The sequence below is a fragment of the Poromitra crassiceps genome (assembly GCF_964638095.1).
Source record: "Poromitra crassiceps genome assembly, chromosome: 5".
Taxonomy (NCBI): Eukaryota; Metazoa; Chordata; class Actinopteri; order Beryciformes; family Melamphaidae; genus Poromitra; species Poromitra crassiceps.
The window spans coordinates 50697208-50724982 of NC_139642.1; the positions used below are offsets into that span (position 1 = coordinate 50697208).

Here is a 27775-nt window from a genome sequence, read left to right on the forward strand (position 1 = left end):
TGGACACCGTTATGGTGAGCAAGCCTGTAACAGGTTCAGTTTAAAGTGGTCTTAAACAATAGTGTTGCTTGCAACACATTATGGTTGCCTATCAATAAGGTTAAAAAGTAGCCTACCAATGGTGAATGAGATTAACTATTTTGGCTGAACATAAAAGACAGAAAACAGTTTTGACGGTATTGAAAATCATACCTTGGGCATTTCTAAATACCTCTGTATACCTTAATACCGCCCAAGCCTACCATAGAACATCTAAAAAACATGGACAAAGTCAGTGTGACGTCACCTATTCGCCGTTGCGCGAGACAGCAAGAGAACAGGGGTTTCCCAGAGCCGCAGCACCGCCTGCTATTGGTTAGTGAGGAGGCGAGGATGCATTTTCTTTAAACCAAAATTAATGGGATGTACCCCATCAGTCACTCCAGTGTGACATCAGTGATGACATCATTGCTGGAGTGACATCAGCAGGGCAGGATTATTGTGACCTCATCAGTGATGTCATAAATCCTTCCCCCGCTGTGGCTATAAGTAGGACCGGTAGGATGACTAGAACCGCATCATTGATAATGCCACTCAGAAGGGCAAGCCACATAAGCGACCCTGTCGCCCCGCTTGTCTGCAGAGGGGACGGGGACGGGCCAGGGTTCCTGCTAGCACCGCCTCTGCCGTCCACAGACCCAAGCAGGGTGGGAGATGGCAGGCATTTGGCAACACCCTTCTCGACTGCAGCCAAAGGCATCAAGGCACCCAAGACCCGACGGATTATATCTGCAATACCTAAGGCTGAGAACCCACCAGGGGAGAACAGAGCCGCAGCAGTGGGAACCACCCGGGCCCGCACCAAACAGCAGTGCCACGCTGCAGAAGCTCCCCCTCTAGCCATAGCACGCAGGCCAACACAACAGCAGACCCTGCTACAGCAGCAGAACGTGCGTAGGAAGTCTAAGTGTGTGAAGGAGGTGGAGAAGCGGCAGAAGAAACGAGAGAAGAGACGACTTCAGCAGCAAGAGCTCAGAGAGAAGAAGAAGGCACAAGAGGTGGATGTCACTATACCTAACTATGAGATCATGTGTATGATCAGGGACTTCAAAGCCAGTCTGGACTACAGGCCCCTAACCACTGCCAATCTGATAGAGGAACATAGGATATGTGTATGCGTGCGGACACGCCCCCTCAATAAAAAAGAATTAAAAAAGGATCTGCATGTGATCACCATCCCCAGTAAGAATGCGGTACTGGTACATGAGCCCAAGCAGAAAGTTGACCTGACCCGCTACCTGGAGAACCAAACCTTCCGGTTTGACTATGCCTTTGATGACACGTCCACCAATGAAATGGTCTACAGGTTCACTGCTCGACCGCTGGTCGAAACCATTTTTGAGAGGGGAATGGCAACCTGCTTTGCTTATGGACAAACTGGAAGTGGAAAAACACATACAATGGGAGGTGATTTTTCAGGGACCAACCAGGACTGCTCTAAAGGGATCTATGCACTAGCAGCCAGAGATGTCTTTCTCATGTTTGAAAAGCCAAACTACAAGAAGTTAGACCTTCAAGTCTTTGCCACATTTTTTGAGATTTACAATGAGAAGGTCTTTGACCTGCTACACCACAAGGCCAAGTTACGGGTCCTGGAGGACGGGAAGCAGCAGGTCCAGGTTGTGGGGCTGCATGAGAAGGAGGTTAATTGCACAGAGGATGTTCTCAAATTTATTGAAGTGGGAAACAGCTGTAGGACTTCAGGTCAGACCTCGGCCAATGCCCTCTCATCCCGAAGCCATGCTGTGTTCCAGATTATTCTGCGCCGGCGGGGAAAGATGCATGGGAAGTTCTCGCTTATTGACCTGGCAGGGAACGAGAGAGGAGCGGACACATCCCATGCTGACCGCCAGACTCGACTGGAGGGAGCTAAGATCAATAAGAGCTTGCTGGCACTCAAGGAGTGCATTCGTGCACTGGGCCGGAACAAACCCCACACCCCCTTCAGAGCCAGCAAACTAACCCAGGTGCTGAGGGACTCCTTCATAGGGGAGAACTCCAGAACATGCATGATTGCAACCATCTCTCCTGGGATGGCCTCTTGTGAAAACACATTGAACACACTGAGATATGCCAACAGGGTGAAGGAGCTCACAGTGGATCCCGGAGCAGCGATGGGGAGCCGTCAAGGGGGACACAGCGTCAACCAGCTGGAGTCGCTGGAGGCTCATTGGGGGGTGGGGAACTCCCCACAGATAGATGATCTGAAGCTGCTCTGTGAACAGAACGAGGAGGAAGTTTGCCTACAGCTGTCCCCTTTCCATGAAGCTGTCTCTCAGATAGAGGAGAAGGTTCTAGAGGACCACATGGCTGAGTTCCAGCAGCAATCATCGATAATGCTACTCAGAAGGGGAAGAAGCCACATAGGGACGAGAAGCCCCATAAGGGCCCCCGTCACCCACAGGGGAAAAGCAGATATTTGTTTCCTTGACATACCTTTTAGACAAGCTTGCCACACTCCTCCCATCTGCAGAGGGAACGGGGACGGGCCAGGCGTCCGAGAATGGCCTCTGCTGTCCGTAGACACAAGCAGGATGGGAGATGGCAGGGATTTTGCAGCACCCTCCCCCACTGTAGCCAAAGGCATCAAGGCATCCAAGACTCGACGGGTGACATCTGCAATATCTAAGGCTGAGAACCTGCCACGGGAGAACAGAGCTGCAGCAGTGGGAACCACCCGGGCCCGTTCCAGCCAGCAGACCCAAGCTGCAGAACCTCCCCGTCCAGCCATAGCACCCAGGCCAACACAACATCAGACCCTGCTACAGCAGCAGAATGCACGTAGGAAGTCTAAGTGTGTGAAGGAGGTGGAGAAGCTGCAGAAGAAACGAGAGAAGAGACGACTTCAACAGCAAGAGCTCAGAGAGAAGAAGAAGGCACAAGAGGTGGATGTCACTATACCTAACTATGAGATCATGTGTATGATCAGGGACTTCAAAGCCAGTCTGGACTACAGGCCCCTAACCACTGCCAATCTGATAGAGGAACATAGGATATGTGTATGCGTGCGGACACGCCCCCTCAATAAAAAAGAGTTGGCAATGAAGGATATAGATGTGATCACCATCCCCAGTAAGAATGCGGTACTGGTGCATGAGCCCAAGCAGAAAGTTGACCTGACCCGCTACCTGGAGAACCAAACCTTTCGGTTTGACTATGCTTTTGATGACACGTCCACCAATGAAATGGTCTACAGGTTCACTGCTCGGCCCCTGGTGAAATCCATTTTTGAGAGGGGAATGGCGACCTGCTTTGCTTATGGACAATCTGGAAGTGGAAAAACACATACTATGGGAGGTGATTTTTCAGGGAAGAACCAGGACTGCTCTAAAGGGATCTATGCACTAGCAGCCAGAGACGTCTTTCTCATGTTTGAAAAGCCAAACTACAAGAAGTTAGACCTTCAAGTCTTTGCCACATTTTTTGAGATTTACAATGAGGAGGTGTTTGACCTGCTAAAAAACCACAAGGCCAAGTTACGGGTCCTGGAGGACGCGAAGCAGCATGTCCAGATTGTGGGGCTGCACAAGAGGCAGGTTAAATGCACAGAGGACGTCCTCAAACTGATCGAACTGGGAAACAGCTGGAGGACTTCAGGTCAGACCTCGGCCAATGCCCACTCGTCCAGAAGCCATGCCGTGTTCCAGATTATTCTGCGCCGGCGGGGAAAGATGCATGGGAAGTTCTCGCTTATTGACCTGGCAGGGAACGAGAGAGGGGCGGACACATCCCGTGCTGACCGCCAGGCTCGACTGGAGGGAGCTAAGATCAATAAGAGCTTGCTGGCACTCAAGGAGTGCATTCGTGCACTGGGCCGGAACAAACCCCACACCCCCTTCAGAGCCAGCAAACTAACCCAGGTGCTGAGGGACTCCTTCATAGGGGAGAACTCCAGAACATGCATGATTGCAACCATCTCTCCTGGGATGGCCTCTTGTGAAAACACATTGAACACACTGAGATATGCCAACAGGGTGAAGGAGCTCACAGTGGACCCCGGAGCAGCGATGGGGAGCCGTCAAGGGGGACACAACATCAACCAGCTGGAGTTTCTGGAGGCTCATTGGGGGGTGGGGAACTCCACACAGAGAGATGATCTGAAGCTGATCTGAACACAACGAGGAGGAAGTTTCCTTACAGCTGTTCCCTTTCTATGAGGCGGTCTCTCAGATGGTGGAGATGGAGGTAGAAGGTTCTGGAGGACCACAGAGCTGTGTTCCAGCAGTCAATTCGCTGGCTGGAAGATGAGATGGTCCTTTTGGAAATGACAAAGGAAGTTAACTACACTGTAGCCACATACGCGACTCAACTAGAACAGATCCTGCATCAGAAGTTAGACATTCTCACTGAGCTTAGTGATAAAGCCAAGTCTTTCCGTTCTGCACTCCAGGAAGAGGAGCAAGCTAACAAATCACCCCAGGCCTTGTGCACTATAGAAACAGACATTGAATGTCTGTTTAGGAAATGGCTGATCCTCAGCTATGATTTTGGTCTCACTTTGATCTCTTTGATGTACAGGCTCCCATTGCTTCTTGTTCTCCATCCACTAAACCAAAAGGGCAGATGTTCTTTGCATTGAGAAGGTTGCAGCATCTTATGCAGGGAAGCGTTCTCTTCACACGTGGGCACACACATCACCGATGAAATCACAGTTGCTCGAGTGACATCTCTCACTGATGAATCACCAATGACATAGGATTAGGATTCTTCTCAGTACCAATACTTTTTGATACTCTTATCGATACTACTCTCCATAATTTGGTGCAAAAAATAAAGACATGACATGAAAAGATGTGAAAAGATTCAGTTATTTTATTATTACTTTCAATTATCTTTTAAATTGGAGCTCTATGACAAGAGAAAACGGCTGTAGTTTTCCCCATATCATTCTTAAGGGGGAAAACTACCACAACCACAATGCATTGCGTGCTGACTGGACTTAAAAGTCATAAAAGTGCTCCTTTTTGTGAAGATTATCTTGCTGAACACAAACTTTGCTGTTTCATAAACTTTTGTTAATAAGTAAAGAGGAAAAATTTGCTTCTTGGATACTTGGAGACCATTTTAATTAGGAAGTCTACTGCAACAGTTAAACAAACAATGTACATCTTCAATGATAAACAGGGGCACGGTTTTGGCCTGCTGAGCTTTCTTGTGCCACATTTTTGATTTTGTTAACCACAGACCTTATTTCATGCATTTAAATTCCCTATGAACCAACAGCGCAGGGACTTCCGGGGTAAGCCTACAAAAATCCCTGCAGTACTCTATTGTAGCGGGAACTACCACAGGAGCCTTTTTGAGTACTTTGCCAGGTGTTTATAGTGTATGTCTGTCTGTCTGTCTGTCTGTCTGTCTGAGGACAGATTTGGTCAGCGCGATAGATAGCGTCAACACCGTGCAAGATGCAGCCACGGAACTTTACAGGTGTAGACTCAGAATCAGAATCACTTTTATTTCCACAATAAGCAAGATTACATACGAGGAATTTGTCTAAAGCTGCGTTCACACCGACCTATTAAAGTTTGTCGCTGGCGTCGAGTTTACATACAAAGTCAATGCAAATGAGCGATTGAGCGTATATTCGCCTGGGAGAATAATCGCTGGGCGTCCGAGCGGCAGAGACAGAGCGATAGGGAGAAAATACGCTCGTCGCTCAAGATGAAATATTCCAACTCGAGCGAAAATACGCTGGCATCAGTCGCTCGCTGTTCAATGCTGATTGGCTGCCGTGTGAGAGCGAGTCAAGGATCAGACTGGCTTGGAACAAACCGCTGGTTTATTGTGTGGCAACAAACCGCATTGACAGGCTGACAGCTGACATGAAGTGAAGTCTGTACTACCGGTATGCAGCTCGCATTAGGAGCACGCTGATAGGCTTTAGCTTGTAAACAATGACGGTGGCTCGTAGTGGACAAACAGCATGACATTGCTTATATCCCCCACATGTCCGTCATTTCGTGTGCCTGTTGATGAGCGATTTAAACAGAGCGACAGAGCGATTCCAAAGGGTTGACTTGAGCGACAGAGCGAAAAATAAATATCTCTGTGTGAATGCACCTTTAGTGTCATTATGCAGCGTAGCGGTCATGTCAATATTCAGAGATAAAAGGAAATAGGAAAAATATCTAAAAGACAAAGTCACAACATTGCAAGTGCAGTCCAATATATACAATAATTATACACAAATGGTAGTGTTAAATAGGCAATAGCATTACATATGAATTTACAGTCAAGTTAAATAGGCATTCAATATGAATTTACAGTCCCAAGCGGTGCACACCACAAACCTGATAGCATCAAAATTGTACACGATGCAGTCACAAAACTTTACAGGTGTGTAGATTTCGAGATCGAGTTTGAAAATGGGCACTGTGTTTGTGTGAGTGTGTTGTTTTTTTGTCGTATTCTTCTTTAGTTTGGATTGGCAGTTGGAAACCAGCTTGCAGTTGCTGAGTGTGTGTGTATGAATTGAATGAAAATAAAATGATCAAAACCTTGGGGGCAATTTTTGCCCCTCAATCATGGTTTTTAGGGGCATTCTGAGATTTCTTGGGGCATTTTTGCATCTCTGTTATGATCTGTGCTCATAACGAGTTACCCTCAGCGCCAGTCTAGGAGGCACCAGCTACCAGTCTGCCAACCGCCAGCATTAATGGCCTAATAGCAGCGCTGGGTAGATACCTGGGTTGCCAAGGTGATGGCCAGGCGGGCATGCAGAACAAGCTGTTCTGAACAAGAAGGAAAAATAAACGCAGACTGACGTATTCTGATAAGAGGCATGGTGGAGAGACAGGGGCGAGGAGGAGCAAGTGGCAAGATAAGGCTGATCAAATACAGGCCTGACTGCGTGGCAAGGAGAAAGAGGGAGAGAGAACACAGGTCCGCAGGTGTGTGTGTTTAGGGGGGTTTGACAGAGAGAGGAGGGGTGCTCCAAAAAAATAGATTCTTGAAAGGATCGCAATTCTAAAGGTCCTTACACATCAAGAGCGATGCGAATATACGGCACGAAATTGCGATGCGAGTTTTGACCCACCTGTCAATCACAGCCACAGATGTGTACACGTCGGAAGCGAATTTCTGAAAAATCGACCGTGGTTCGAAAAAATAAACACCGCAATAACGCTCAGCGAAACATCGCCGTTGGTATGCACGGTTGCATTGACTGATATAGGTTCGGAAAATATTATTGACGTGCGAATTAATCGCACGAAAAATACGTGCTCGGTGTGTAAGGACCTTTAATGCCACGATTCCTGGATCGATTCCCAACTCCCAAGAACCGATTCTTAGTATTGCACGCGGTGGCAATGTCTAATTTTTAATGCTGTGGTTTTCGAGTTGCACATGAAGGCAACACTGCGCTGTGGAACCAATGGTGTCCGTTGAAAAACATACGTGATCCACTCGTCATAGGAAGAGCAGAAGCTCTGCCATTCTAACACGGAGCCACAAGCCAACCTAGCTGGCTGTTATGAAGAGTCACATAAACAGATGGAATTCAAATGTGTCAGATGATGGTTTTGCACATGGGAGACAAAGCTACAGTTGCAGAAGACAATAGTGCTAGGTAGCGTTAGCTGGCTGCCATGAATGAGATTGCTAGTTAGCATTTTACTGTCGATGGCTAGCGGTAGCGATGTTGGCATTAGCAACGCCCACATTACAGCCTATGTGACAACAACCGAGTCGTGAAAGCGGCTAGCCGGCTGCTCGCAATCTTCAAAAAGACTGTTGACTATCTGGCTATCGTTATGCATGCGGTCTGATAGACCATTGATAAGTTAGCAGCTATCTGAATGTGCGGCTATGGTTTCAACAATCTTTGCTTTCTTTATCAAACTAATAGCTAACGTTCGCTGGATATACTCAACAACACCCAGTGTGTCTAACGTTAGTTGCAGGGCACTTCTGTCTAACCTGACGCAGGTGTTTATTCAGAACACTGTCTGCCCACTGTCATCAGCCTGCCTTATGTTACACTGTGGGATATGTCCACCACATCAGCATTATGATAATAATAATAAAATCTTTTTTTTGTATACCACCTTTCTACTTAACTCATTGAGTGCCAGCCACTTTTGGAGAACGGACGCTCCCAGTGCCAGAGTTTCAGAGCGTTTTCAGTGATTTCTCGAGGCCCACAGAATATTGTGTGATATTACTATGTAAACACCGAACACGCACAAAGAACGAGGAGACTCTCTTCTATCATCTGCAAAAAAAAGTTTATTGATCCCATTTTCCGTTCTTTAGTTATGAGCCGGAGAAGATAGCTTGATTTAGCCAAAAACAGCAATTTTTTTCTAGAAGCTGAGATAATGAGCCTTTTGTGAAATTAAACATTTCAAGCACATCATTGACTCTGAAGCTAATATTTTCTGATATAATGACACCTCAAAAATAATTTCCTTCAATAAAAGAGTGAAAACAAAGGAATTTTGTTTGGCCAAATAATATGTTTTAGCTGCAACCAGCAGCGCTGGCCCCTGCGTGCGCAGACCCTACACCTTCTTGCTGGTCTTGATTTACTGCTGGTGGGCATCAGATAGCCTATTCTAGCTTGTTTGCTCTCTATGCATCGAGCCTGCTGCTGCCTGGGTGTGTGTGTACTGTCAATGGTTGTATGCTGTAGTGCCCTGCGTGACCCACCCCCCTCCTCCTCCTCCTCCTCCGTGGTGGGAGGAGTCGAGTGTCTCTGCTGCGGTTTGCTCTGAGTTTGATCTGCACTGAAAAGTCCGCTGCCTGCATCCCCCCGCTTTTTTACAGCGTGTCCTCGGCTCCCAGCTGAGAATAATGTAACTTTTCAGAAAGACGCTGGTGTCGCCGTGTTGGCAACTAAATCATATGGATGGACTATCGCAGCGGACACGGATGGGGCTCAATTGTGGCAGCAGATGACTGCTGTTCACAGGCACAGCTAACGTTATGCTTCAAGCATATCGATGCGATTTCCGTTTCCTCATGACTTCTTCTCTCTTTTCTCCTGGCCTTTGTCTAATCGGGAGGGCACTGTCGCCACCTAAGGGTTCTGTAAAATAGGTTAGACACATTCAATAGCTCCCATATTGTAAGAGGCGATGTAAGAGGCTTAGATCGACATCCCCCCGTCAAAATATGAATTTGGAGTTATTGACGCCATTTGGCGTCGCTGGCAGCCTACGGTAAATTTCTCCTGACGCCATTTGGCGTCGCTGGCACTCAATGTGTTAACAAGGTTACACAGTGCTTAGTACACCAGAATAATCCTAATTGTACTGCTGAGTCAAGGACAAACCCAAAGAGGGGAAAGACGTAATGTTGTTGAACAAACGAACACTGTTGAACACTGTTACTCTTGAATGTGCTCTCAGGCCAATTGTCTGAGGGGCGTGGTTATGTCGTGTGTGCTTGATTCAATAAATGGTCGCTTGCCCCTGCACCGTCAGTGTGAGCATGCCGGTCAAACCAAACCGATGGCTACCCGTGTTTCCTCCGTGCTAGACTAATCCACGACGCTCCAGCCCTAGAGATGGCAGCTTCAACAGGTTATGGGCCCAGAAGGGATTTTGGGAGTCGATGGAATCGTTTATGTTTTGACGGAGATGAAAAGAATTACGAATTGTGGGAAACCAAGTTCCTGGCACACCTGCGACTGATGAGCCTGAAGAGCACCATACTGGGACTGGGTGCGGCTCCTGCAGACGCAGACGAAGTTGCAGAGGACGCGGAGAAAAATGAGGAGGCCTACGCAGAACTAATTCAGCTGTTGGACGATAAAAGCCTATCGCTTGTGATGCGAGATGGGGCAGATGATGGCAGGAAGGCGCTGAAGATCCTGCGGGAACACTACGCAGGTAAGGGGAAGCCGCGTGTCATAAGCTTGTACACAGAGCTGACTTCTCTCCAGAAAGCCGTGAATGAGAGCGTCACTGACTATGTTATTCGTGCGGAGACGGCTATCACAGCACTGAGAAATGCTGGAGAGACTTTAAGCGATGGCTTGTTGACCGCAATGATCCTGAAGGGCCTACCAGACTCGTTTAAGCCATTTTCCATTCACATTACACAGAGTGATGATACTCTAACCTTCGGCGAGTTCAAAACAAAGCTACGGAGCTATGAGAGCACCGAAAAGTTCCGTGCTGCTGGCTCAGATGACGACAGCGTGATGAGAGTGCGAGGAAGAGACAGCATGAACACAAGACTGTCCTGCTACAGCTGCGGCCTGAAGGGCCATAAGGCTGTGGACTGCACAGCCGCTTCTGGCAGCAGAGACCAGAGACAGTGGTGCGGCTTTTGCAAGAGTTCCACGCACAAAGAAGCGAACTGCAGGCGGAGGAGACGTGACCAGGTGAAGCAGACAGTGGATGAAGAGGACCACACGTTCGCCTTCAAGGTCGGTCAGGTGGACGGAGCCCTGGTCGGTGGAGTGGAGGAGAAAGGCCTCATGGTCGATACGGGGGCCACTTCACACATCATCCGGGACATCGCCAAGTTCCAGGAGTTCGACACGAGTTTCGAGCCACACAAACATGTGTTGGAGCTGGCGGATGGAGAGAGGACCAGCGGCGTCGCACTCAAGCGGGGGACTGCCACGGTTCGCCTGAGAGATGATGCAGGTAGAGTGAGGGACACAACGCTGAGGGGGGCGCTGTACGTCCCGTCCTTCCCCCAGGACATTTTCTCAGTCAAGGCGGCGACCACCCAGGGAGCAACAGTCATCTTTAAAGAAGGTCAGAACAGACTCGTTCACAGGAACGGTGTGGCGTTTAACATTCAGGTGCATGATAGACTGTTTTACCTCAGTACTACCACAGATGATGTTGATGATGTTGATGGGTGTCATGGGTGTCACGATGTACAAACCTGGCATGAGATTCTAGGTCATTGTAATTATGAAGATGTGTTAAAACTGCAAAGTGTTACTGAAGGAATGAAAATTAAAGGTAAAACTGGTAAACTGCAATGTGAAGTGTGTATGCAAGGTAAATTTGCTCAGAGCAGGAATCGAGAGGCCGATCCTAAAGCAAAAGGTGCTCTTGACCTTGTACACACAGATTTAACAGGGCCAATGGAACCGACAGCAAAAGATGGTTTCAGGTATATCCAGGCTTTCACTGATGATTATTCAGGAGCAGTGTTTACATATTTTTTGAAAGCTAAAAGTGACACAGTAAAAGCTACAGAGAAGTTCATTGCTGATGTTGCCCCTTATGGAAAGCTAAAATGCATGAGATCTGATAATGGTACAGAATTCACGTCCAGGGAATTTCAGTCACTGCTGAGTAAGAACGCTATTAGACATGAAACCTCAGCTCCTTATTCACCCCATCAGAATGGGACAGCAGAGAGGAGTTGGAGAACGATGCTCGAAATGTCTAGATGCATGTTGATAGAGAGCGGCCTACCAAAGAGTTTGTGGACATATGCAGTTCAGACTGCTGCAGTCATCAGAAACAGATGTTTCAACAGACGTGTAGGACAGACTCCATATTACATGCTGACAGGAAAGAAGCCAGATCTCTCAAGAATGAGAACTTTTGGGTCCGTGTGCTACGCATACAAGCAGAACAAGAAAAAGTTAGACTCCAGGTGTGTTAAAGGAATCTTTGTTGGTTATGACAAGAATAGTCCTGCATATTTAGTTTTTCACCCAGAGTCAGGAAAAGTGGTGAAGAACAGATTGGTGAAATTTGTCACAAAGCATGTCAGTGAATCTCACACTCAGACAGATCAGGACACAAGTGAGGATGTGTTGTTGCGTAGGGAGAGCAGCACACCACAGGCTGAGATCACAAAACAGGAAACAGAAGTGTGTGCCCCTGCCCCAGACCTAGGCATAGGTGAAAGAGAGAGCAGTGAGGCAACACGTTACCCAAAGAGGGAGAGGAGACCTCCCAGGCGTTACAGAGATTATGAGTGTGGAGTAAAATGTGATGATAACTATGCATTTACCAATCTTGACTACTGTTACAGAATCATATGTGATGTACCCCAGACAGTGAACGAAGCTATGAGCTCACCAGAGTGGACTAGGGCAATGCAGGAGGAGATGCATTCTCTGAGGGAGAATGACACTTTTACCCTCACCACATTGCCAGAAGGTAAACGCACAGTGGGGGGCAGATGGGTTTACACTGTTAAAGAAAACCCAGATGAGACTAGGTTCAAAGCTCGGTATGTTGCAAAAGGTTACAGTCAAATTGAGGGGATTGATTATCAAGAGACCTTTTCTCCTACCGCAGATATGACCTCTGTACGAAGTTTGATGCCGATTGCAGCTCAGTATGATTTGGAACTGCATCAAATGGATGTAAAAACTGCATATTTGCATGCCCCCATTGATTGTGAGTTGTACATGGAACAACCTGAAGGATTTGAGGTTAAGTCAGACACGGGGGAGAAACTGGTCTGCAAGCTTAACAAATCAATCTATGGTCTGAAACAGTCAGGACGGAATTGGAATAAAATGCTACATGATTTCCTTAGCCAAAAAGGTTTTGTTCAAAATCTGTCTGACCATTGTGTTTACAGTATGCAAACTGAAAGTGAGAAAATCATACTGATAATCTGGGTTGATGATCTCATTATTGCAGCGAGTGACAGTCAAACACTCTGTAGTGTAAAAAACATGTTGAGCGAAAAATTCAAAATGAAAGACCTTGGTAAACTGAAACATTTCCTAGGTATTGATTTTACACAAGGAAAAGATGAGATTAAGATGAATCAAAAAAGGTACATTGCCAAGATTTTGGAGAGGTTTGACATGACTCACTGCAAATCGAGATCAACTCCATGTGAAAATAAAATGAACTTTGATGATGAAGGTGAAACTATTAACCCCAAAATGTATCGAGAAGTGGTTGGCAGTTTGATCTATGTGATGACAAGTACTAGACCAGACTTGAGCTTTATTGTCAGTAAATTATCACAACATTTGTCTGAACCAAGAGAACAACACTGGGTGGTAGCAAAGCATGTCTTAAGGTATTTAAAAGGTACTATGGATCAAGAATTATGTTACAGGAAACATGATGTGAATCTCAAACTTGTTGCATTTTGTGATGCTGACTGGGCCTCAGACCAGAATGACAGGCGAAGTGTAACTGGTTATTGTTTTAGTCTTTCTGAAACGGGCCCTGTTATTTCATGGAAATCTAGAAAACAACCCACAGTTGCTTTGTCCACATGTGAAGCAGAGTACATGGCTTTGGCAGCCACTACACAGGAGAGTCTGTATCTGGTCCAGTTGCTGAGTGGGATGGATGATGGTTGTGTGTATACACCAGTGACCGTTTATGAGGATAATCAGGGTGCGATTGCTTTGTCTAAGAACCCTGTATGTCGTCAGAGGTGTAAACATGTTGACATTAAGTATCATTTTGTTCGATCTGCTCTTAATGATGACAAGATAACTATTGTGTATTGTCCAACCACAGACATGGTAGCTGATATCCTGACCAAACCTGTAAGTAAAGCCAAGCTTGATAAATTTGTGTATTTTGTTTTTGGGGTGTAATATGAAATGTATGTAATGTATTTGACTATTGTATATGATTGATCAGCCTAAGCGCAAGTGGGGGTGTTGAACAAACGAACACTGTTGAACACTGTTACTCTTGAATGTGCTCTCAGGCCAATTGTCTGAGGGGCGTGGTTATGTCGTGTGTGCTTGATTCAATAAATGGTCGCTTGCCCCTGTACCGTCAGTGTGAGCATGCCGGTCAAACCAAACCGATGGCTACCCGTGTTTCCTCCGTGCTAGACTAATCCACGACGCTCCAGCCCTAGAGATGGCAGCTTCAACAAATGTAATGTTGGCAATCTAGGAGTTTAAGCTTATACTTCTGTTACACTTACAGAAAGAAAGAAGAGGGATGAAAGACTGGAGTGTCTGCAGAATCAGATCCATATAGGATTGCATCATAGGGCTACTCAGTGTCTCTGCTGATAATAATGATGTGATACCACTGTGATACTTTACTAATGTCCATAGGGAAGTTCTCCTTGCAGTCCCTTCCCCCCACCCTCCAGTAAGCTCAGAGATCATGGCCAACTACAGAGGGGCTGCTTGGAGCTGGTATGGACTCAGCATCTTGCTCAAGGACACTTGGGCGGAGCGGATGTTTTCTGGCCCTGGGGTTGACCCTTGACCCCAGGCATTCTGGAGGGAGAACAGCCCTGCTAGCCACTACTAGGCAGCATTGCCGCCCTGCTGCAGCGCCACAGCTTATAACTCACGACTAGCAGGCTGGAAGACAATCCCTTCTACCCAATTGTGAATATGAGAACAGCAAAGAGATAAATGTCTAAACTAATTCAATTGAATTACGATGAACTGATTTGTCTCTCCTAGCTTATATCTGTGCTTCCTTTCCTGGTTCCTGTCATGGCCCATTATTCAGCTAGATATCCGACTAGCTTACTGCTCTCTATATAGGCTGGATAATGGTTTTGTGGGTGTCAGACATCACTGGTTAGGTTGAACTTAACTAGTGTGTATGTGAATGAATGAATGAATGAATGAATGAAAGTTTTATTTTCGTGTCAGGGCAATTCCTTGACCCATCCCATATGGGATTATCAGACACATCAACATACAATAATTAACAGAACAAGAACATTCCGGTGTGTTATCCAACCAGCAACACATAATACAACCTACTGTAGATATAAAAAATAAAAAAGCAGAGTATATATACTGTACATATACAGTATATACACATACATCTATACATCTATGTGTGTGTATACAGACGGAAAAGAGAAAGTGGGAAAATGTGCTCCGCCCTGACGAGTCAATCCTGCTATGGTTCCAGTGGTACCAATTACACGAGTCACCACTGAACCATAAGGCTGAACAAAGCAGTGTGTATGTGTGTGTGTGTGTGTGTGTGAGTGAGTGAGTGAGTGAGTGAGTGTGTGTGAGAGTGAGTGTGAGTGTGTGTGTGAGTGAGTGAGTGAGTGAGTGAGTGAGTGTGTGAGTGAGTGAGTGAGTGAGTGTGTGTGTGTGAGTGAGTGTGTGTGTGTGTGAGTGTGTGAGTGTGAGTGTGAGTGTGTGTGTGTGGCTTCTGGTTCCTGCCTGCATAGTGGCAGTGCCGAGCTCTAGGAGGGGCATCTAAGGACACACTGCAGCAGACATTCTCAGTATGCTCCGGCTTCTGCTGCATGGAGCAGGCCTTCTCACTTGATACACACTATCCTCCCACTCCTCCCACTCTGCCTCTCTTTGCCCCGCCCCCTCCCACTCTGCCTCCCTTTGCCCCGCCCCCTAAAGGCTGAATTATGCTCACCCTGCCGTGAAGGGCGCGGGGGTGGAGCGAGGGGCGGGCGCGTCAAATTACGTAAATTTGTTGGGCGTGGTTATTCACTAGCTCCAGCGGCCGCTCGCGTTGTGCCTGACTTTTTTTCTAACAGCGCGAGCTTCTCTCCAAACATGGCCGCATTCAAACCATTGAGCCCTGAACACTGAGCTGTGTTTTCGCCACATTTCTTGACCCATGTGGTAGGCTATAAACTTAGATTTGCAACTGTTCGTTTTTAGTCATTTCACCAAGTAAATGTGTTGTGTTGAGAGCATTATTGAGAGAGATTAAAAGCAGCACAGAGTAGTAGGCTATCAGGGCTGAGGAGTAAAAACGGCTTTCAGTAAAAACAAGTTTGGTGAGTCCTTCATGTGCTGATGTGCGGTTGTTTAAGAGTGAAAGCGCACTCAGTACTGCACAGCGTTTCATTGCGACTTTTCACGGGCTGTTTTCACCATTGTACAATACATGCTGATCACTTTCTGAGTATAATGGCATCTGCCCCAGCGCGAGGTCTGCACGGTGACTCACGGAGACTCGCGGGGAGCTTTGCTCGAGCATAAGAGCACCTTAACACTTCTCCTTCTACTCTCTCACTTCCCATCTGCCCCCCCCCCTCCCTCATGTCTCATTCCCTGCATTGAGTTCATCTCTCTCTCTCCAAGACTTACTAAGGGTACAACGATACGTCTTAAGGATACGATAGGTAACGTGATGCGTTGTGTGCGGCGCTAAGGATAAGGACGGTACCGGCTCATTTAGAGCAATACGATACAATACGATACGTGAATATATAACAATGCATCAAGCGATTTATCGATGAATCGTTACACCCCTAGTTTTCAGCCTCCTATTCCATCCGTCTAACTCGATTATCTGACCAGAGCCTCTCGAGCGGCAACTTTGGTTCCTGGTGACGAAAAGCGGTGAGAGGGCACAGAATCAATACAAGCCAGTGCTGCTGGTGAGGCATTATTTTGGGCACTGCCAGCCTCTGCCTGGCTCTCTCTCTCTCTCTGCGTCTCTGTCACACACAATGCGGAGCTCTGCTCTGTATGGGCCTGTTACCAAGGAAACGGCAGGGGAAATATTTTGTGTGAGTAGCGAGGGACTGATAAGATGAAGGAGAAAGGGAGCGGCGTGAAGGACAAGGGAGAGGAAAGTGAAATGGTCAGAAAGAAAAAGACTAGCAGAAAGTGAAGCAATGGAGGAATGGATGAGAGAATGAGGCGTGGGGGATGATGGTTCCTGGATGGACAGCAGAGCAGAGCAGAGAGGAGAGGAGGAAGGAGAAAGACGCAGTGACCCATCTGGCTGCACTGTCTGTCTCCTCTCCTGCCTGACTCTTCCTCCTCTCCTTTCACACTGCTTCCTCTCACCTATCCGCACTCCCTCTGGGGGGCACGGGGGCGCAGTGGTAGTGCTGTCGCCTCACAGCTAGAAGGTCCTGGGTTCGATTCCCGCCTGGGACGCTGTGGGTGTGTGTCCCTGTTTGAACGCTGCCTGTCTGCCTGCCTGTCTGTCTGTGTGTGTGTCTGTCTGTCTGTCTGTCTGTGTGTCTGTCTGTCTATCTGTCTGTCTCTGTGTGTGGATCTTATCTGTCTGTCTGTCTGTCTGTCTCTGTGTGTGGATCTTATGTAAAGAAGTAGACAGAGTGAAAGGTGCTTTGCACTAGGGATGGGCATCGAATTTCGAATTTTCGAATAATCGTTGTTATTATCAAGGTCGACTTTTATTATTGAAATTCGAAATTCGAAAAAAAAAAAAAAATTTTTTTTTTTTTTTTTTTTTGAGTGAAATGTTGCATTGTCTCCCCTGATTCTAAGTACCGGTATAGTCAAATCGCTTGGTTTGAGCAAGTAAAACAATTTTTATAAGCATTTTAAGCAAGGTTTATGGAAAAATTAATGGCAGATGAAATCCCATGAAGAGGGAGAGGGGGTGACTTTGGCACCCCTTTGGCACTCAGACCTGAGCCTACTAAATATTTAATGAACCACTGATGATTGTCAAAACTGTTTTTTATTTTCGAAAATGTCAATGTCATGTAACATGTTCTTTACTTCAGTGGTGCAATGCTTGTTTGAGCTAAAAATCCACAGCAGAAGCTTTTTATATTAATTAATAAAGCCGTAGACTTAGAATCAGGGGAGACAATGCAACATTTCACTCACAAAAAAAAAAAAAAAAAAAAAAAAAATTTTTTTTTTTTTTTTTTTTACATTTTTTTTTTTTTTTTCGAAATTCGAATTAAATTCGAATTTGGCCAGCGAATTTCGAATAGTGTTTTTGCTAGAAATGCCCATCCCTACTTTGCACGTAGTTACAGAGAAGGGCTCAATAAGGCTCGCTGTGGGGCCTGTACATTAGGAAGAGGGAGAAACACATGACCAATACTACAAATTAGGGCATGGTGATATAGCAATACAATATTTCATATCAGTCAATATTGATAAATTGATCATTTTTAATTATATATTTTTTAAATATAATTTAGAAATAAACCCCATTGAGTTCATTTTTGCGAATCAGCGCCGTCTCCTCTCCATCCACAGCAGCAGCCGTCAGCAGTCACAGCACAGAGGGCCGAGTCAGATTAGACTTATCACGTGACTTGAGTAAAGAGCGTTGACTGACGAGACGATGGTGGAGGATTTGGTGTCAAAGTGAAACAAACACGCTTCAGTAACACACTCAGCACATCTTGACGGCTAGCAGCAGTGATGGATACACAGCTCAGCATGGGCTAGCTTGTTCTCAGAGCAGCATAAAGAGGTAGAAGTCTGCTACAAGTACAATGCGACGGCGACGACCAAACCTGAATAAATTACATTTCCGTAGCAAAAAGTCAGTATAATGCGAATCCCGACACGGGATATCCACGCTCGGTGAGGTGACTACCTTGACGGCTGTCAGTGAAATGAAATGAGTCAAATGAAAAGCAATGATAGGGTTGATGAGGGCGCACTTGTTTTTTTTTTTTCTTCATGTAACTGTGAGTGAAACTATCAAACATTTTATTTAACAATTTTCTTATTGTATTGATGAAGCGTCTATCGCCGATATACTGTATATTGCAGGGGCACTCAATTAAAATTCATAGAGGTCCAGTTAAGAGAAAATGTCCTCAAGCAAAGGTCCGGAACATTGTAACGTAGATGCGTTATGATTCAGTGCCAGTGAACTTAGGCTACTTCAATGATTGCAGTAGCCTAATGGTACAATGTCTGTATGTAGTCAACGACTAACTGTTAAATCAAAATAAACATCAACAATGTTTATTTAGTTTTCATATTTAACTGGATTAATTATAAATAACTAGCCTACACTAATAATAAATACATGTTCTTTTCTCATTTCAAGTAAAATAATGGCTGCATTTAAAAATAACATACAACAGAGTGCTTTGGGAAAATGTTTTTAATTTGAGAAAGAAAATCTTCTTTTCTTCCCTCAACTCCACCTTTTCTCTTGAGAGAAGTGAGCTCCCTATCTACTGTATATATCTATCTATCTATCTATATATCTATCTATCTATCTATCTATCTATCGGTCTGTCTCTATGTATCTGTCTGTCTGTCTGTCTATCGATCGTTCGCAATGCAAACGTCACATGTCGTTGGGCAGTGAATGTGTGAGTGTGCCCTCAGTCTGGATTTGAGTGTGTTTGCTCGTGTGGCGCTTTCACAGACAGGTTAGGATCGCATCGCACTTCACATGAGACATACTGCCTGGTTTTGAGCTGCCCGTGAGAACAATGAATGAACATCTAAGAGTCTGCCTGCTCCGGATTAAAACAAAATCTTTGTTTTTGCGGTCTACTCGTTTCTTTTGAGCACGCCATCTGAAATGACTTATATCTCTCGCATATCTCCGAGTCTCTCGCCTGTACTTCGTCCACGTGTCACTGACACTCTCTCTCGCCTGCAGCACTGGAACCGACTGGAACAGGCAGAATCGAATCGGATATTTGATTGGCTGAGTAGCATCACGTGTGATGATTTACAGCGCATGCATTGGTCTGTGAGCTTCCTGGCAGATAAACCAGTACCGTAGAGGGTAGAAAAGCATGTGCCGGTTAAAAAAGAAAAGCTCCGTGAAATGTAACAATTCTCAATGATTTATAGGTTATAGGGCTCGGTCTGGATAGGACGGCGTCTGGGTCCGGATGCGGACCGGAGTCCGGACTTTGAGGATCGCTGGTATATTTCCATCGTTTTATCATCCAGCCCTACTACAAATATATAGAGGGCGCTAGACAGAAAGACACACCCACTTATTAGGGGTGCAATCACCACATGTATCACGACACGATATTATCACGACAGCTAAGTCACGATACGATAGTATTGCGATATATCATTGAGTGTTGCGATATTGCCAATATATTGCGATTGCAAATTACACTGCAATACGTTGTCAACATCCTTTTTATCTAAGATAAAGTTTCCAGTCGGTTCATCTGACTTTAATCATTTTATTGTAGCAAAATTGTCAAATAGACAGACTGACCAGCACTGCCATAAAAGGTGCATGCGCCTGACAATTTATATCATAAAATATCGCAATACATATTGCCACACAAAATATTGTGATACTGTATACTGTATGGATGTTTCTCCCCCCCCCCCCCCCCCCCCCCCACACACACACACGGGTGAAAGCAGCCTTTCTGCAATGCCTAAAAGCTGAACTTTGACCTCTGCCTATTCACCCTCTATCATGATTTCTTGCTTGGAAATTACCGTAGCAATGATTAAGAAGTGATGTTGACAAAATGTTTCAATCAATAATAACGTATAATGTATATATATGTATGTATGTTGATGTACTGGAGTCGAGTGCACCAGCTGGGCGTAAAAAAAGTAGGTCAACTGTTACGCCGGTCTTAGCTACGCCCGACGTTGTGATTTGAATTTACACCGAGTGCTCCAAGCCTGACTTACCATGGTCGTAGCTGCGCCCAGTCTTTAGGCTGCGGACGTGCGTGTCCACATGAATACGTGCTTGTTGCCAAGCAACACACTTCTCACAGACGAGCTCGAGACAGCTGACAGACAGCTCCAACTCAGCTCAAACTTATAGAGTTGTATTCAAAGCATAGAAACGTTCTCACAGCTAAATTGAACAGCGCCAACACAAACAAACAGAAACAAGATGCATGGAATTTGATCACAAGTGCAATCAGTACTGAATGCGATGACGGACTGCGCACAGCGGGCAGTTGACGAAGTCAGGAAGAAATGGAAAGATCTTCCGACGCATCAGCTTTTAAAAACCCGCTGACAAGCCGAGGTCCTGCGCCCAAAACGTCCATTTACAGCACATATCCATCGATATTTTTGGAGAAGATTCCCCCGCATCACAGGACTGAACGGTACTGACAGCACAGAGCTGTCAGTACCACTGCCGACAGCGCAGATCAAGGTGAGACAGCAGTCAGTGAGTACGCCTTGGGTGTAACTTTTACGCCTGCTCCATACCAGACGTAAAAGTTACACCCAGGCGCAACGCATACAGGGCTTAAGACTACATGGTGCACTAGTCATAAAGTTAAGTTAGTCGTAACTTTGAGTTCTACGTCGGACGTAGCGTTACACCTAGGCGTACGCCCGGCTGGTGCACTCGGCTCCTGATGTTGAAACTTGACTTTACATCAGAGCTGTTGGAACGACGAGAACGTGTTTGGCAACAGTCTAGACGACGTGTAATGGTTAACTCACTGCTAATAGGGAAACAGACCATGATACTAGAGCCTGTTTTTGTTACAGGGGAAAATACTGACTGGGTGTTTGAAATAGACTCGGAGTAGAGAGAGAATGAACCAGACGTCAAAGAGAGCAGGCAGCAACATAACCTGGTTCAGATAACCCAGGCCTGCGTCACTAGGAGGGGTCACTTTACCAGAAAGCACCGCCATTTCTCTGCCCTGCAGACACAGTCTCCACTGCTGTGTTAAACTACTGTCTGCCAAACCATCTGTGTGGACCATGATGAGGAAAAGGAACTCATGCGGTAACTAACATGCTGTTTAGTCATATTCTTTAGAGCAGGCCGCTCTTAAAGTGGTGCATACTACTGCACTGCGCTAACTGTACACGGCAGCACTGCGCTAACTGTACACGGCATTTGAAACATATCCATGGAAAACAGAAAAGGCCTGTACTACATGTGTCAACATAAGGAGAAAATACATGGCGGACATGGGCAAACAGGTATAAGAAAAGCAAACAAACACACCGTACCAAAGTACGAGCTAAACATCGATGCCGTCTCCTACCAACAAGAATGTTTGGGTATGGCTGAAAGAAAGATCGAGATTGAAAAAGTTGTCTTCAAAGCCAGCGAGACACTGATGGCAGAGGAAGATACAGTCGCAGAGGGGGTTTCTTTTTTCTGTGTGCCAGTTTGTATGGGGGCAGGGGCAGACCTAGGCAGGCACAGGGCAGTTTGTATGGGGGCATGGGCAGACCTAGGCAGGCACAGGGCAGTGTGTATGGGGGCATGGGCACGGGCAGACCTAGGCAGGCACAGGGCAGTTTGTATGGGGGCATGGGCATGGGCAGACCTAGGCAGGCACAGGGCAGTGTGTATGGGGGCATGGGCAGACCTAGGCAGGCACAGGGCAGTGTGTATGGGGGCATGGGCAGACCTAGGCAGGCACAGGGCAGTGTGTATGGGGGCAGGCACAGGACAGTTTGTATGGGTGCAGGGGCATGGGCAGACCTAGGCAGGCACAGGCCAGTTTGTATGGGGGCATGGGCAGACCTAGGCAGGCGGGTCCTGTGAGTATAATGTGTTTTACTGTGATGATTGTCTTATTTTTTTTAAGTGTGTTTATGTAGTTTCTAATGCAATTTTGAGTGTGACTAATAATGGATGATTTTAGGATAGGTTATTTTCAAGTACCATATTTATTGGTGTTTAAATCTATTTTATGTTTGTGATGGGGATTTTTGATACAGATTTTTAGATGACTATATGTTTTCTGTTATTGTCTGTCCCGTATTTAGAACATCAGGGACCATGTTGGAAATAAGTGTTTACACTTTTACATGCTATCCCTTGGATCTTGTTGTTGTCTCTATATCCATTAATAAAGTAAATCAATCAATCAATCAATCAGGCACAGGGCAGTGTGTATGGGGGCAGGGGCATGGGCAGACCTAGGCAGGCACAGGGCCAGGCTGGCAGGAAGGCTCAGCCCGCAGCCCCCATACCTCATCCTGGTCACACACTGTACGCAGCTACTGACGAAGGCTCATCCTCCTACCTACCAGTTCCCCCTCTCTCTCCCTCTCACTGTTGTGTGTGAGTGTGTGTGTGTGTGTTTGCCTGCCTTCTTGCATGCCGGTATTAGAGAAGCAAGGAGGGAGCAGAGCAGACATGACACAACCGACTAATCAAACATTCGTGATGTCATCAGACTGAGACACGCCGACGCTCCTATATCAGCTTGCAAAATAACAGGCCTCACTCCTTGCACCCCTAACCCCAGTTTCCCCCTCCGCCTCTACCCGTCTCCACTGTCGTCCCCTCTCACCTTAGTGCGTCCGTTGATGACACAGTCCCCCAGCTGGCCATTAGCAGCACTGCGCATGACGGCCTCGTCGATGTGGGCCATCAGCGCCCCGATGTTCTCGCACCCCGGCTCGCGTCCCTCCACCCAGGCGATCTGGTCGCCCCGGATGTTCCGAGAGGGGATGGTCTTCTGCGTGACCAGCTGGCCCCCCCGAAACTTGCCGCCGCGGTTCAGAGCCTCCACCTCCGTCAGCACCCTCTGGCCCAGCTGAGGGCCCAGGAAGCTGTCCTGCACACAGATGCCGTAGTACTTCATGCAGGGCACCACGTACTGCTGGGCGATGCGCTCTGCCGACCAGCCGGCCCCTGCGGTCAGCGGCAAGGTCGGGATGTCGTCAACCTCCACTGGGGAGGCGTGGCCCTGCGCTGCCGCTGGGGGCAGGGATGCCACCTCGTGTCCTTTGTGCTGGAGGCTGGTGTGGGAGACAGCAGGGGAGAAGAGAGGCTGGGGAGCGGCACAGTGCATGTGATTGCTCTGGTTCATTTGGTTGCTAAAGACACCGTTGCTGCCATCGACTGTGACCGTGAGCGGGGCAACCGCCCGGACCGCTCTGGAGGGCTCGGAGGATTTGTGCACAATATTTCCCTCTGCCAACCTTCGCCTCTTGAAATCGGGCATTACTGAGTCAGTCGAAACATAAGCCGGGTTCACAGAACCTCCTAAGCCCAGTCCTGGCACGTCCAGGACCCCATTAAGAGTCACTGAGCCCAGCATGTCCTGGCTCTCCCCACCCCTCCGCTTCTGCTGTTGCACCTGTCTGGCGCTCAGGTCACCGTTGACCCTCTTCGTCAATGAGGGGCATCTCTCACGGGCCGCCCGCTCCCCGTTCTCCAGCAGACAGGCTCTGCTGGTGTGGGGGTACGTCGGGCCGGTCAGTACCTCCGCCAACCCCTTCAGCTCGGGAGTGTACCCATTTGGGGTCTGAGCCAAGACGCCGCTGTGGCTCCCCTCGACGGTGGCGGATGGAGACACCACCCGGCCGTTATAGAGGGGCAGCCCGCTTTTGCACTGTTTCTTTAGGGTCGTGATGCCGGGGGGGACGGTCTGGGAGGCCAGATCGGCTAAGAACTCCTCGGCCGTGGGGCTCCCGCCCGGCGGCGCGCAATAACCGTTAAGTCCCATGTCCGCTCGGTAAGGGTGATGAAGCTCAGTCGGTCCCAAGACACGCTGCTGGCCGCTCGTCCTTCTCTCCCGCGAGGCTGACACAGCGACGGATCGGTGGGCAGAGCTTGGATCTAAAAGTCCCGTGTGGAACAAGCGCTCCATGTCATCTCCTCTGCTGCTGGATGCGCACGTAGCTCACGTCCTCGCTTCATCTTCTGCTGTCGCTGATGCTGATGGAGACGAGCTGTGCTGTGCTGCAGCCGCAGGAAGTTTCATGACCAAGGCTTCCTCTCCTCTCTCAGCTTTTATTTCAGCCAGTATTTTGATTTATGATGCTGAAGCTATGCATTTATCTGTACCATGAACATTTGGAGCCTGTGAAATGTAAAGAAGAAGTGGGAGACGTTAGGCCTATTAATACAGTAATACAGTATAGAGGCTTGTCAATTTATTCCTGTGTGTGTGTGTGTGTGTGTGTGTGTGTGTGTGTGTGTGTGTGTGTGTGTGTGTGTACCACACTCAGTATCACACATGTACACATACTATATGTATGTATATATATATATATATATATATATATATATATATATATAGTTAGTATGTTGTAGTATAAAGCAGTTTAATAACGCACGTTAGGGCAGAAACAGCACCATGTAAAGATGTTATGTCACAATAATTTGTACGCCACAGTTTTGTGCATTTATAGGCTAGGATATAGCCTGTTATTTAATTATTACAGCTTGTTGCTCAGTTCAAAGTGAAAAAAGCAGAGGAAACGCTATGAAAAGGACTGCATGCCAATATAGGATAAGGGTCACACTCACTTTTAATGACAGTTAATGTTATTCATGCTGGATTTCAGTAGCCTGAACTAGCCAATAAAATATTCAAATGTCATTTGACGCATTGAAATGTTAGAAATCATTGCCTGACAGATTAAAATGAAATGCCCATTGCCTAACATTAGATGACTTAGTTAGGTAAGAAGTTATCCAAGTGCCGCCCGGACCTTCAAAAACATGACTCGCCAATTCATTCAATTGCGTTTTAAATAAACATTTTGGTAGGCTATGTGAAGGCGTACTAATTACGACTAGTAATTAACACGTTGAAAGCAGAGTACGTTCACATTTTTCCCTTGGATCAGCGCTGCTTACCTTGTTCGTCGGCAGGCTACAGCAGTGCGTACGTGACTGGCTGGGGGTACGCATGTTATATCCGGGATTGTCTTGCCTCTATGCGCGTCCCATCGGTCCCAGCCAATTTCTCTCCTCGGTTATAAAATGATATCCAGGAATAGCTGTGAGCAGCGCGGTCGGGCACATCAGACCCAACAGAAAGAGACAGAGGGGAGATGCAGACCTGCTCGGAGCCGCGGAGGGTCTCCTCAATCAGCTCAAGTCCTCTCCGTTGTGTCGGACTGTTGGTCGGACTCTCCCCTCCGTGTCTGTCTGCCTTCCCCTCAAACTCCTCCTCCTCTCACAGCCAGGCGGCATGCTCGGGCTTGGACAGATGAAGCATGAGCAGAAGTGATAAAAGCTGTAGTTCCTCGAATGGCCACTTGAGGCTGCCTCTAAAAGGGATTCGTTCCCCATTCACCCCCATGTTAAAGGGGCACTTTTGGCCCGAAGTGCTAATAAACAGTATTTAGCCCATAGATATATATAAAGACTAGATGGCTTAAGGCGGAGTCACCAGCGTCGTTGAACGGCCGCCATCTTGGGTAGGTATGCTTTCTGGTACGTTCTATGGTAGCTGTTGGAGGGTGAGTGACTTGCACAGACAAAAATACTCATAACTCGCTGAAATCTTGACGGATTTACAAACGGTTTGGTTTATTACAAGCATATTCCGTTCCCGAGATACGGCAAAAAAAACAAAAAAACACTAAAAACACTATTTTTTTGATGGGCTCCAAATTACACCAAAATTAAACCGAAGCATCTATGCCATGAGAGGGATTCAGGCACAAAGTTTCATGCAGTTTCATCCATTTCCCTAGGAGTTATGATCATCTGATGTGATAATACTAACCCAACAACAGATGCTCATAGCTCCTAGCAAAATGGATGAAACTGCATGAAACTAGGTGCGTGAATTCATCTCATGATGATGATGCTTCGGTTTAAGTTTGGTGTAATTTGGAGCCAAAAATAATAAAATGTTAGCGTTTTTTTAACCCATAGATATATATAAAGCTGTGGTACCGTGGCAAGATGGCCGCCATGCGACGACGTTGCTCTCCATTGACCGGCAGCGCGGGTAAGCCATCTAGCCTTTATATATACAGTATCTATGATTTAGCCTACTACAATTTTAACTACTGTTGATGTGTGGAGCAGCCATCTTGGATTTTTGAGGTTGGGGCTCCTGAGGCTCCTACGAGTTTGGGAGAGAAAATCTGAGCACTGGTGACGTCACCGTTCGATCTCATGACCTTTGAACCGTCACATTCCCATTTCCCAGTTTTAAAGGAATGCCCCATTAACCTATCGTGATTCGTGCGTTCCTTTATCGCAAAAGAACTGGGATGTGGAGGCTAAATGACGTCACATCCGTTTAGTTAGCATTCCATTTGCAGAAAAGTTGAGCTGGGAAGTTCACTGTTCACTGGTCAGATCCCATGGTCAGATCCACTCGCTAGCCAGGCTAGCCATTGTTAGCAATAACAGTTGATAACAAGGCATTTCGTGGCATTTTGCGCATACTAACACTGCAGCCTCATGTTCACACAGATAGAAGTAGGCCGTGCTGTGTCACTGCAGCCTCATGTCCACACAGATAGAAGTAGGCCGTGCTGTGTGTACAGCTGATTTAATGAGACACAAACAAGACAGAAGTGCAAAATAGCATTTATACGATTATAACTACTGTTGTTGCGCGGAGCAGCCATCTTGGATTTTTCGAGGTCGGGGCTGCTGAGGCTCCTACGAGTTTGGAATGGGAAATACCAGCTCTAGTGACGTCACCGTCCCAGCTCATGAACTTTGAACCGTAAGATTACCAGTTCCCAGTTATAAAGGAATGCACGACTAGCCTGGCTCCAGACCTTCGAAGCCACGCCCACTCCACACTTGTGGATTTGGCTGTTGGTCTCGTCTCGCATTGTCATGCGACAATGCAATTGCTTCCTCACAGCCCACTCTCTCCACTCCCTCTCATGTGACTTGCCTATGGCCCCCCTCCCAACCTTGAAGTAGGCTTACCAAAAACTGCAGTTCCTCAAATGGCCACTTGAGGCTGCTTGTGATCATTCTCCATTCACCCCATGTTAAAATGCCCAACTGTATTGCAAAACTAAACATGTTTACAGCCTGCTTAAAAAAACAGATAATTTCACCGTTCATAACGGAGTGAATTTTCTTATAAGTCACCCACTTGCAGTATGGCTGTCCTCACATAAGCAGTATGGCTGTCCTCACATAGCCTACTGTAACATTAAAGCCTAACAATGGAGAAAACACCCGACTTCTCAGGTGATTTATTCAACACTTTCCTAATGACTTTATGGTCTCAATTGCCACGTCTTCTTCAATGCAGGTGTTCATTTAGTAACTGATGGTCCCATTTAGAGTAAAATAGACGATAAAGCAGACTATGATTTGAGGCGTAGGTAATTGACTGTCCAGTGATCGCACAGCTCGCCGATCACGGACCAATAGCAGGTGGCACTGCAGCTCTTCTCGTACAAATCGGTCCAAATGGTCACTTCCAGCTCCAAGAAAACCAAGATGGTGACAGTCACAATGCAAAACTCTGGGCT

The 27775-nt window shown here is 46.8% G+C and overlaps 1 protein-coding gene and 1 pseudogene across 2 annotated transcripts in view; one reads left to right on the plus strand and one right to left on the minus strand.

The window, feature by feature from the left end:
- The window catches only part of egln2 (egl-9 family hypoxia-inducible factor 2), a 36115-nt gene extending 10702 nt beyond the window's left edge, over positions 1-25413 (minus strand). The window contains exons 1-2 of the mRNA XM_083637198.1: positions 25170-25413; positions 22870-24387 (exon numbers count right to left, since the gene is read on the minus strand). Of these exons, the coding sequence (XP_083493324.1) occupies positions 22870-24174 (1305 nt within the window). The 5' untranslated portion in view covers positions 24175-24387; positions 25170-25413. The remainder of the gene's footprint in view (positions 1-22869; positions 24388-25169) is intronic.
- On the plus strand, positions 567-14174 carry LOC310777365 (kinesin-like protein KIF2A; annotated as a pseudogene). The gene is made up of 4 exons: positions 567-2236; positions 4013-4464; positions 9523-10754; positions 14056-14174. The product of its transcript is annotated as a kinesin-like protein KIF2A (transcript).
- Positions 25414-27775: the final 2362 nt, after the last annotated feature.